We start from the raw sequence: 12472 nt of genomic DNA on the forward strand, positions 1-12472 counted from the left end.
GTCTATGGTAATGAATTCGGGTCACACGTTATTTGTCAAGTCACCCGTAGGTGATCTATGGGTTACCAGGCGTTTCTCTTGAAGGATAATGAACATTAATCAAGAGGGTGGGTTAGTGAGAAAACATTGACACAGCTCAACACACTCTACATTTTTTAGTCCTATATATATATATATAAAAAAAAATAATTGGGCTAATCTAACACTTGTATATTTCATTGACGGGGGGGGGGGGTTTAAAGGTCTATGGAGAAAATCGTCTTGAAAGGCGGCAAACATTGTTGTGGAAAAATATTGACTCAAATACTTCTCAGATACCAGAGCTTGTGAATTCAATTAGACTTTATCACAGAGAGCAAGAAAGCCGAGTTAGTTCATGAAACAACTGAATCTTCATTCTTAGTGCTTGCTTTTTATACAGTCTTACCTTTACAGAACGCGCCATCACCCCATTTTACCAATCTTGTTGTCTTACTTAGTTTCCATCCTCTTATTGGCTCAGACATTGGGGCATAGATTCTATTGGTGGCCGTGACATACATACACCCCTTAGCTAATGTTCCTGTCCAAAGGTCTTCACAAGTTCAGACCTACGTTGTCTATGTATGCTTATCTTATGCATGTGCCCAGTATCCTTCACAAGATCAGATATGGCCCAGACCAGTCACGTCTTGTTAAGTTTACCTTGCCTCGCCTCATTCCGCAAAGACTCTGCTCACGTTCCGTCCCCTTACATGTCCAAGGGTCAATTCGATGTTGATCTAGCCGCCCTGTACACTCACATGGGTTTAGCCATCACTCTGCTTACCCATGTCCAATATTCAAGCTTATATCGATTATTCTGTCTACTTCAAAACAGAACAGTAGACTGAGAATCATCAGATGACTGGAAAATCTCCCATATCTAATCTGGTGTTCAAGCTGATATGCTTGGCCCCTCCCCCGCCCCCATTAGTGAGACTCAATTCATAAAACCATTAAGATAAAACAGTGCATATCAGTTTGGATTCCAGGCTAATAAACATCACCAATCAATCATTCATTACAGACTGAACAAACAAAAAAAATAGGATAGCCCACCTCGATCTGGCCCTGTCGTGCGTACGAGGGGTGGTTCTTGAGGATCTTAATGGCCACGATCTCATTGGTTCCCCTCTTCCAACACTTGGCCACCTGACCGAAGGTCCCCCTCCCCAGGAACTCCAGCACCTCATAACTACAGGAGACTGAACACAGGGTCTCATGCTGCACCAGCTGGTAGTCCCCCTCTCCATTGGAGCTGGAGCTCTTGGTGGTTGGGGCCGAGTGGGGGACGGACTGGCCCGTACCCCCTCCTCCGACGCCCCCTGTCCTCGCGGAGAAGACGGGTGGAGGGGCAGAGAGCTCCTCCAGAATCTGAACACTTCCACTTCCTTCAACTTCCTTATTCTTCCTCTTCTGGCCCTGTCGTCGCGTCCCCATGCCTGTTGCGGTCGTCTCGGTGTGTGTGTGTGATGTATGTGAGTAGTGGTCGTTGAGGCGGCGGCTGGAGCCTCTGGGTAGGCTGCCTGTGCTGTCAGCCGCCCGGACCACCACCTGGCCTCGGGAGCCTGGAGTGGCAGAGGGGGCGAAGGAGTAACCCCCTACCCCCTGATGGCCGCCCACGGAACCATAGGGGGTGTCAGAGGACACCTCCCAAACACAGTTCTCTAACTTCATCTTCTTGACGCGGCAGAAGGCGCTGGAGGAGATGGAGGGAGGACAAAACACTTGGAGCTGGGACGACATACCTGGAGATAAGAGGGAGTGTGCATGGAGGGGCGGGAAGGAAATAGAGAAATGGAGGAGAGAGAGAGAGGAGGAGTGGTGGGGAGGAAGGGGAGAGAGAGAGAGAGATCTAATCAATGGTACATATCTTGCATGTTTCAGAATGTTCATTAGAAATATCCAGTGAGTATTGGAGGTTTATACACATACATACATACATACATACATACATACATACATACATACATACATACATACATACACACACACATATATACATACATACATACATATATACATATACATATATGTATATATACATATACACACATACATACATATATACATACATACATACACACACACATATACATATATATATATATATACATGTATATATATATATATATATATATATATAATACACACACACACACACGTACATATATACACACACACTACCGTTCAAATGTTTGTGGTAACTTAGTAATGTCCTTGATTTTGAAAGAAAAGCAACAAAAAAAAACATTAAAATAACATCAAATTGATCAGAAACACAGTGGAGACATTGTTCATGTTGTAAATGACTATTGTAGCTGGAAATGGCTGATTTTTTATGGAATATCTACATAGACGTACAGAGGCCCATTATCAGCAACCATCACTCCTGTGTTCCAATGGCATGTTGTGTTAGCTAATCCAAGTTTATCATTTTAAAAGGCTAATTGATCAGAAGAAAACACTTTTGCAATTATGTTAGCACAGCTGAAAGCTGTTGATCTGATTAAAGAAGCAATAAAACTGGCCTTCTTTAGACTAGTTGAGTATCTGGAGCATCAGCATTTGTGGGTTCGATTACAGGCTCAAAATGGCCAGAAACAAAGACTTTCTTCTGAAACTCGTCAGTCTATTCCTGTTCTGAGAAATGAAGGCTATTCCATGCGAGAAATTGCCAAGAAACTGAAGATCTTGTACAGCGCTGTGTACTACTCCCTTCACAGAACAGCGCAAACTGGCTCTGACCAGAATAGAGAGAGGAGTGGGAGGCCCCGGTGCACAAATGAGCAAGAGGACAAGTACATTAGAGTGTCTAGTTTGAGAAACGCCTCACAACTCCTCAACAGGCAGCTTCATTAAATAGTACCCGCAAAATACCAGTCTCAACGTCAACAGTGAAGAGGCGACTCCGGGATGCTGGCCTTCTAGGCAGAGTTCCTCTGTCCAGTGTCTGTGTTCTTTTGACCCATCTTAATATTTTATTTTAATTGGCACTATACAGTGCCTTCGGAAAGTATTTAGACCATATTTTGTTACATTACAGCCTTATTCTAAAAAGATTTACACTAGAGGCAAGGGTGCCTCCTACTGGCCCTCCAACACCACATCCAACAGCATCTGGTCTCCCATCCAGGGACTGACCAGGACCAACCCTGCTTAGCTTCAGAAGCAAGCCAGTAGTGGGATGCAGGGTGCTACGGTGCTGCCTTGACAGCTTTGCACACTCTTGGCATTCTCTCAACAAGCTTCACCTGGAATGCTTTTCCAACAGTCTTGAAGGAGTTCCCACATATGCTGAGCATTTGTTGGCTGCTGTTCCTGTCCAACTCATCCCAAACCATCTCAATTGGGTTGAGGTCAGGTGATTATGGAGGCCAGGTCATCTGATGCAGCACTCCATCACTCTCCTTCTTGGTCAAATAGCCCTGAAGGTGTCTTGGGTCATTGTCCTGTTGAAAACAAATGATAGTCCCACTAAGTGCAAACCAGATGGGATGGCGTATCGCTGCAGAATGCTGTGGTAAAAATGCTGGTTAAGTGTGCCTTGAATTCTAAATAAATCACAGTTTCACCAGCAAAGCACCCCCACACCACCTCCTCCATGCTTCATGATGTGAACCACAGCTCCGGAGATCATCCGTTCACCTACTCTGCGTCTCAAAGACACGGCGGTTAAAGCCAAAAATCTCAAATTTGGACTCATCAGACCAAAGGACAGATTTCCACCAGTCTAATGTCCATTGTTCGTGTTTCTTGGCCCAAGCAAGTCTCTTCTTATTATTGGTGTACTTTAGTAGTGGTTTCTTTGCAGCAATTCGACCATCAAGGCCTGATTCACGCGGTTACCTCTGAAAAGTTGATGTTGAGATGTGTCTGTTACTTGAACTCTGTGAAGTATTTATTTGGGCTGCAATTTCTGAGGCTGGTAACTCTAATGAACGTATCCTCTGCAGCAGAGTTAACTCTGAGTCTTCCATTCCTGTGACAGTCCTCATGACAGCCAGTTTCATCATCGCGCTTAATGGCTTTTGCGACAGCACTTGAAGAAACTTTCAAAGCTGTTGAAATTGTCCGGAATGACGGACTGTCGTTTCTCTTTGCTTATTTGAGCTGTTCTTGCCATAAAATGGACATGGTATTTTACCAAATAGGGCCATCTTCTGTATACCACCCCTACTTTGTCACAACACAACTGATTGGCTCAAAAGCATTCATGAAAAACATTCCACAAATTAACTTTTAACAAGGCACACCTGTTATTTGAAATGCATTCCAGGTGACTACCACATGAAGCTGGATGAGAGAATGCCAAGGCAAATGGTTGCTACTTTGAAGAACCTCAAATATAAAATATATTTTAATTTGTTTAACACTTTTTTGGTTACTACATGATTCCATATGTGTTATTTCATCGTTTTGAGGTCTTCACTATTATTGTACAATGTAGAAAATAGTAAAAAATAAAGAAAACCATCTGGGTCGGGTTAGGGAAGGGTTTGCCCGGCTGGGATGTCCTTGTCCCATCGAGCGTCTCCTTGTAGCGTCTGGACACATGCACGCTGACTTCTGGTCGCCAGCTGTTTGGTGTTTCCTCCGACACATTGGTGCGGCTGGCTTCCGGGTTAAGTGGGCACTGCGTCAAGAAGCAGTGCGTCTTGTTGGGTCATGTTTCAGAGGACGCACGGCTCTCGACATTTGCCTCTCCCAAGTCCATACGGGAGTTGCAGTGATGTGACAAGATTGTAACTTCCAATTGGATATGACGAAATTGGGGGGGGGGGGGGGGGTAAAAAGTAATAAACAAAAATAAAAAAAAGGATAGAAAAAGAAACTGGATAGCGCTAAACACTGGGACGGCAGGTAGCCTAGTGGTTAGAGTGTAGAGGCGGCAGGTAGCCTAGTGGTTAGAGTGTAGAGGAGGCAGGTAGCCTAGTGGTTAGAGTGTAGAGGAGGCAGGTAGCCTAGTGGTTAGAGTGTAGAGGAGGCAGGTAGTCTAGTGGTTAGAGTGTAGAGGAGGCAGGTAGTCTAGTGGTTAGAGTGTAGAGGAGGCAGGTAGCCTAGTGGTTAGAGTGTAGAGGAGGCAGGTAGCCTAGTGGTTAGAGTGTAGAGGAGGCAGGTAGCCTAGTGGTTAGAGTGTAGAGGAGGCAGGTAGCCTAGTGGTTAGAGTGTAGAGGAGGCAGGTAGCCTAGTGGTTAGAGTGTAGAGGAGGCAGGTAGCCTAGTGGTTAGAGTGTAGAGGAGGCAGGTAGCCTAGTGGTTAGAGTGTAGAGGAGGCAGGTAGCCTAGTGGTTAGAGTGTAGAGGAGGCAGGTAGCCTAGTGGTTAGAGTGTAGAGGAGGCAGGTAGCCTAGTGGTTAGAGTGTAGAGGAGGCAGGTAGCCTAGTGGTTAGAGTGTAGAGGAGGCAGGTAGCCTAGTGGTTAGAGTGTAGAGGCGGCAGGTAGCCTAGTGGTTAGAGTGTAGAGGAGGCAGGTAGCCTAGTGGTTAGAGTGTAGAGGAGGCAGGTAGTCTAGTGGTTAGAGTGTAGAGGAGGCAGGTAGCCTAGTGGTTAGAGTGTAGAGGCGCCAGGTAGCCTAGTGGTTAGAGTGTAGAGGCGGCAGGTAGCCTAGTGGTTAGAGTGTAGAGGAGGCAGGTAGTCTAGTGGTTAGAGTGTAGAGGAGGCAGGTAGCCTAGTGGTTAGAGTGTAGAGGAGGCAGGTAGCCTAGTGGTTAGAGTGTAGAGGAGGCAGGTAGCCTAGTGGTTAGAGTGTAGAGGAGGCAGGTAGCCTAGTGGTTAGAGTGTAGAGGAGGCAGGTAGCCTAGTGGTTAGAGTGTAGAGGAGGCAGGTAGCCTAGTGGTTAGAGTGTAGAGGAGGCAGGTAGTCTAGTGGTTAGAGTGTAGAGGAGGCAGGTAGCCTAGTGGTTAGAGTGTAGAGGCGCCAGGTAGCCTAGTGGTTAGAGTGTAGAGGCGGCAGGTAGCCTAGTGGTTAGAGTGTAGAGGAGGCAGGTAGTCTAGTGGTTAGAGTGTAGAGGAGGCAGGTAGCCTAGTGGTTAGAGTGTAGAGGAGGCAGGTAGCCTAGTGGTTAGAGTGTAGAGGAGGCAGGTAGCCTAGTGGTTAGAGTGTAGAGGAGGCAGGTAGCCTAGTGGTTAGAGTGTAGAGGAGGCAGGTAGCCTAGTGGTTAGAGTGTAGAGGTGGCAGGTAGCCTAGTGGTTAGAGTGTAGAGGTGGCAGGTAGCCTAGTGGTTAGAGTGTAGAGGTGGCAGGTAGCCTAGTGGTTAGAGTGTAGAGGAGGCAGGTAGCCTAGTGGTTAGAGTGTAGAGGAGGCAGGTAGCCTAGTGGTTAGAGTGTAGAGGAGGCAGGTAGCCTAGTGGTTAGAGTGTAGAGGAGGCAGGTAGCCTAGTGGTTAGAGTGTAGAGGAGGCAGGTAGCGTAGTGGTTAGAGTGGAGGGGCGGCAGGTAGCCTAGTGGTTAGAGTGTAGAGGAGGCAGGTAGCCTAGTGGTTAGAGTGTAGAGGAGGCAGGTAGCCTAGTGGTTAGAGTGTAGAGGCGGCAGGTAGCCTAGTGGTTAGAGTGTAGAGGAGGCAGGTAGCCTAGTGGTTAGAGTGTAGAGGAGGCAGGTAGCCTAGTGGTTAGAGTGTAGAGGAGGCAGGTAGCCTAGTGGTTAGAGTGTAGAGGAGGCAGGTAGCCTAGTGGTTAGAGTGGAGGGGCGGCAGGTAGCCTAGTGGTTAGAGTGTAGAGGAGGCAGGTAGCCTAGTGGTTAGAGTGTAGAGGAGGCAGGTAGCCTAGTGGTTAGAGTGTAGAGGCGGCAGGTAGCCTAGTGGTTAGAGTGTAGAGGAGGCAGGTAGCCTAGTGGTTAGAGTGTAGAGGAGGCAGGTAGCCTAGTGGTTAGAGTGTAGAGGAGGCAGGTAGCCTAGTGGTTAGAGTGTAGAGGAGGCAGGTAGCCTAGTGGTTAGAGTGTAGAGGAGGCAGGTAGCCTAGTGGTTAGAGTGTAGAGGAGGCAGGTAGCCTAGTGGTTAGAGTGTAGAGGAGGCAGGTAGCCTAGTGGTTAGAGTGTAGAGGAGGCAGGTAGCCTAGTGGTTAGAGTGTAGAGGAGGCAGGTAGCCTAGTGGTTAGAGTGTAGAGGAGGCAGGTAGCCTAGTGGTTAGAGTGTAGAGGAGGCAGGTAGCCTAGTGGTTAGAGTGTAGAGGAGGCAGGTAGCCTAGTGGTTAGAGTGTAGAGGAGGAAGGTAGTCTAGTGGTTAGAGTGTAGAGGCGGCAGGTAGCCTAGTGGTTAGAGTGTAGAGGAGGCAGGTAGCCTAGTGGTTAGAGTGTAGAGGAGGCAGGTAGCCTAGTGGTTAGAGTGTAGAAGCGGCAGGTAGCCTAGTGGTTAGAGTGTAGAGGAGGCAGGTAGCCTAGTGGTTAGAGTGTAGAGGAGGCAGGTAGTCTAGTGGTTAGAGTGTAGAGGAGGCAGGTAGCCTAGTGGCTAGAGTGTAGAGGAGGCAGGTAGCCTAGTGGTTAGAGTGTAAAGGAGGCAGGTAGGCTAGTGGTTAGAGTGTAGAGGAGGCAGGTAGCCTAGTGGTTAGAGTGTAGAGGAGGCAGGTAGCCTAGTGGTTAGAGTGTAGAGGAGGCAGGTAGCCTAGTGGTTAGAGTGTAGAGGAGGCAGGTAGCCTAGTGGTTAGAGTGTAGAGGAGGCAGGTAGCCTAGTGGTTAGAGTGTAGAGGAGGCAGGTAGCCTAGTGGTTAGAGTGTAGAGGAGGCAGGTAGCCTAGTGGTTAGAGTGTAGAGGAGGTAGGTAGCCTAGTGGTTAGAGTGTAGAGGAGGCAGGTAGCCTAGTGCTTAGAGTGTAGAGGAGGCAGGTAGCCTAGTGGTTAGAGTGTAGAGGAGGCAGGTAGCCTAGTGGTTAGAGTGTAGAGGAGGCAGGTAGCCTAGTGGTTAGAGTGTAGAGGAGGCAGGTAGCCTAGTGGTTAGAGTGTAGAGGAGGCAGGTAGCCTAGTGGTTAGAGTGTAGAGGCGGCAGGTAGCCTAGTGGTTAGAGTGTAGAGGCGGCAGGTAGCCTAGTGGTTAGAGTGTAGAGGAGGCAGGTAGCCTAGTGGTTAGAGTGTAGAGGCGGCAGGTAGCCTAGTGGTTAGAGTGTAGAGGAGGCAGGTAGCCTAGTGGTTAGAGTGTAGAGGCGGCAGGTAGCCTAGTGGTTAGAGTGTAGAGGAGGCAGGTAGCCTAGTGGTTAGAGTGTAGAAGCGGCAGGTAGCCTAGTGGTTAGAGTGTAGAGGTGGCAGGTAGCCTAGTGGTTAGAGTGTAGAGGAGGCAGGTAGCCTAGTGGTTAGAGTGTAGGGGAGGCAGGTAGCCTAGTGGTTAGAGTGTAGAGGTGGCAGGTAGCCTAGTGGTTAGAGTGTAGAGGAGGCAGGTAGCCTAGTGGTTAGAGTGTAGAGGCGGCAGGTAGCCTAGTGGTTAGAGTGTAGAGGAGGCAGGTAGCCTAGTGGTTAGAGCGGCAGGTAGCCTCGTGGTTAGAGAATTGGGCCAGTAACTGAAAGGTTGCTGGACTGAATCCCTGAGCTGACAAGGTAAAAATCTGTCGTTCTGCCCCACTGTTACCCAGTAGGCTGTCATTGTAAATAAGAATTTGTTCTTAACTGACCTGCCTAGTTCAATAAAAGGTTCCATTTTTTTTTTTTTTTAAACAGGCAAAATCCTGAAGGACAACCTGGTTCAGTCTGCTTTTCAGCAGAACAATAACCTAATCTACACTGGGAGAGGAATTCACCTTTCAGCAGAACAATAACCTAATCTACACTGGGAGAGGAATTCACCTTTCAGCAGAACAATAACCTAATCTACACTGGGAGAGGAATTCACCTTTCAGCAGAACAATAACCTAATCTACACTGGGAGAGGAATTCACCTTTCAGCAGAACAATAACCTAAAACACACTGGGAGAGGAATTCACCTTTCAGCAGAACAATAACCTAATCTACACTGGGAGAGGAATTCACCTTTCAGCAGAACAATAACCTAATCTACACTGGGAGAGGAATTCACCTTTCAGCAGAACAATAACCTAATCTACACTGGGAGAGGAATTCACCTTTCAGCAGAACAATAACCTAATCTACACTGGGAGAGGAATTCACCTTTCAGCAGAACAATAACCTAATCTACACTGGGAGAGGAATTCACCTTTCAGCAGAACAATAACCTAATCTACACTGGGAGAGGAATTCACCTTTCAGCAGAACAATAACCTAATCTACACTGGGAGAGGAATTCACCTTTCAGCAGAACAATAACCTAATCTACACTGGGAGAGGAATTCACCTTTCAGCAGAACAATAACCTAAAACACACTGGGAGAGGAATTCACCTTTCAGCAGAACAATAACCTAATCTACACTGGGAGAGGAATTCACCTTTCAGCAGAACAATAACCTAATCTACACTGGGAGAGGAATTCACCTTTCAGCAGAACAATAACCTAATCTACACTGGGAGAGGAATTCACCTTTCAGCAGAACAATAACCTAATCTACACTGGGAGAGGAATTCACCTTTCAGCAGAACAATAACCTAATCTACACTGGGAGAGGAATTCACCTTTCAGCAGAACAATAACCTAATCTACACTGGGAGAGGAATTCACCTTTCAGCAGAACAATAACCTAATCTACACTGGGAGAGGAATTCACCTTTCAGCAGAACAATAACCTAATCTACACTGGGAGAGGAATTCACCTTTCAGCAGAACAATAACCTAATCTACACTGGGAGAGGAATTCACCTTTCAGCAGGACAACAACCTAATCTACACTGGGAGAGGAATTCACCTTTCAGCAGGACAACAACCTAAAACACAAGGCCAAATATACACTGGAGCTGCTTACCAAGATGACAGTGAATTTGGCAGTTACAGTTTTTTTTTTTTTGACTGCTTTAAAATCTATGACAAGACCTGAAAATGGATGCCTAGCAATGATTAACAAGAATTTTGAAAAGAATGATGGGCAAATGTTACACAATCCAGAGACTGAATCAGAAAGACTCTCAGCTGTCATCGCTGCCTAAGGTGATTCTAACATGTATTGACTCAGGGGGGGTTGAATACCTATCTAATCAATTTTTTAAAACGATTTTGTTAAAATTGTTCTTCCACTTTGACAGAGTATTGTGTAGATCGTTGACAACAACAACAAAAAAACAATTAAATCCATTTTAATTCGACTTTATAACAACAAAATGTGGGGGGGAAAGTCCAGGCGTGTTTATACTTTCTGAAGGCACTGTAGACAGCTAGCTGAATCCGGCGTTACGGCTGAATCCGGTGTTACGGCTGAATCCGGCGTTACGGCTGAATCCGGTGTTACGGCTGAATCCGGCGTTACGGCTGAATCCGGCGTTACGGCTGAATCCGGCGTTACGGCTGAATCCGGCGTTACGGCTGAATCCGGTGTTTGAGCTCTGCAGGTGAACAGGCCACCCCCCTGACCTCATATCTGTATTGTTGTTTAAAACAGCTAGCTAGTGTCCTCAAGATACCTGCACCTATCAACATAGTAAACATGCTACATATACCGTCAGGCTAGCCATCTATGATAGCCACAACAAACCAGAAGGATGTTCTCCATCCAAAACAGTTGCTCATCCAGCTTGACCATTTTGCAATGTTTCGGCCAAGACAGTGGGCTTTCCAGAGGGAAATGTCTAGCAAATCAAATAGTGTGATACTGTTTTTTAGGGGGGGGGGACGACGACATGATTTAGCGTTAGCATGAGTCATTTAGCCGACGCTCGCTTCCTATCCTGAACGACTTAAAAACAGTTAAATCAACATTTCATATAAATGACATGATCTATTGAATAGTAGCTAGCTTATATATTTCCCTTCCAGCCTTATAGCTATAATCGTTCAAATGTAGGAAGGTAAATCAGAGCTAGCCAAGACGAGCCGGTCATTTATGTCGCAAATACACATCTAGCTAGCAGGTTTAGCTCCATGAACTACTTGTAACATTTACAAACCGTAACTAACTGTAAACTAGTTAGCTTGCTAGCTAAACACATCAAATTACACTCGGACGTAACCTTACGAAAACATCTTGTTTTAAACAATCTCAACATACCTGATTTTTTATTTCACAGTGTAACGTCGAAGATCAGTAAAGTAATGGGTTGAAATCCCACATTAGGAGAGCAGATTAATCCAGATTTAAACCGTTAAAATAAACTAGCTAAAGAGCGATAAAGTAACCGTTAAAAACTAGCTAGGCCTTCATTGTTGTCCCAACAAAAACACAAGTAGGGAGCGGTTCCCCGGTCGGAAACAGTCAACTCGGTTGTAAATTAAAATGCAATCAAAAGTAGTTAGATCATTTAAAAATAAATAAACGTATTTTCTTTCAATAACAAACACTTCCTTTAAAAGCTACGGAAAACAAACGACGTAATTTATCATCTGCTAACCTGAAGTAGAAAGACTGTCATGGCTAGAAGGGATCAATATTTTGTGAGCATGTATTTTCTTCCTTAGCAGGTTAGGATAATATAATACCAAGGTAAAGACGGTTTCAGGTTGGATATTCGACGGATGTTCTCCTGTAGTTTTCCTTACGTCCATCAACAGCAGTTAGGGACCGTCAACATAGTGACAAATCTCATTTTTCTAATTTCAATTTCAATCGCTCTTTATTAACCATTACTCCTAAAACTTTCTAAACTGGTTGTAGCTAACCCGAGTGATACACATTGCACACACTTTTTTTTATTTTTTTTTGTCGATTTACATCTCACAATATTTTAAATTATTTATTTACATTTTTGAATTTCAGCTCTTTGGTCATATGATCTACTGACTTAATAAAACAAGGTTCAGAATGTCCATTCAGTGGGCCTACACATTTAGTTTGTCCATTTTCATCTCGCACGTTTTTACATGAATTTTTTTAAACATTAGAATTTCAGTGGACTATAGTTATTCCATTGTACTGGATCTAATACATATTACCATTTTACATACATTCATAAGTGTAATAATGTTTTATGACACACTGTGAAAAACACTCTTGGCTGCTGGCTCTGTCACTTTCAGACATGCGCAGAGCAGACTGAAAGAGGAAGGGTAGCTCTTGACTTGAACCACAGGGGTTCCTCTGTAAAGAGAGAGTAATCTAGAAGGCACAGACACACCCCTTGACCTGTATGTATTCTCTCCTGATTGGTCTCCGTGGTGCTTAGTCACAGGGAACTCCGTTGCCGGCCCCATCATAAACTTTTTACAGTTTGGAAGTCTAACTAAAGTGCCAGAAGTATGAGAAGAGACATCCCCTCCTTTGTATTGATGGAGAACAAATATTTCCAAACACTTTGGATCCTATTCTTGGACAGTTAGAAGAAACAATGTTTTATTACTAATTACTGTCTGTGAGTAACCTCAACCTTGTGGGTCTGTGGGTGTTTGAGCCAATAAAGTGCCAAGTCAATTCTACCACTGACTAGTCTTCCGTGTGGCTCAGTTG

General features: G+C 45.5%; 1 protein-coding gene across 3 annotated transcripts in view; it reads right to left on the bottom strand.

Moving 5' to 3' along the window:
• The window catches only part of LOC106566221 (homeodomain-interacting protein kinase 1), a 44517-nt gene extending 32905 nt beyond the window's left edge, over nt 1-11612 (bottom strand). The window contains exons 1-2 of one of the 3 annotated variants that reach the window (XM_014134097.3): nt 11421-11612; nt 1081-1769 (exon numbers count right to left, since the gene is read on the bottom strand). In XM_014134097.3, coding sequence (XP_013989572.3) covers nt 1081-1769; nt 11421-11574 — 843 coding nt within the window. In that variant the 5' untranslated portion in view covers nt 11575-11612. Of the gene's footprint in view, nt 1-1080; nt 1770-11080 lie in introns of all 3 variants that reach the window. The other 2 variants (XM_014134096.3, XM_014134098.3) reach the window with 2 other exon arrangements.
• Between the last annotated feature and the right edge of the window lie 860 nt (nt 11613-12472).

Source organism: Salmo salar, chromosome 12 (genome assembly GCF_965601325.2).
Source record: "Salmo salar chromosome 12, fSalSal1, whole genome shotgun sequence".
Classification (NCBI taxonomy): domain Eukaryota; kingdom Metazoa; phylum Chordata; class Actinopteri; order Salmoniformes; family Salmonidae; genus Salmo; species Salmo salar.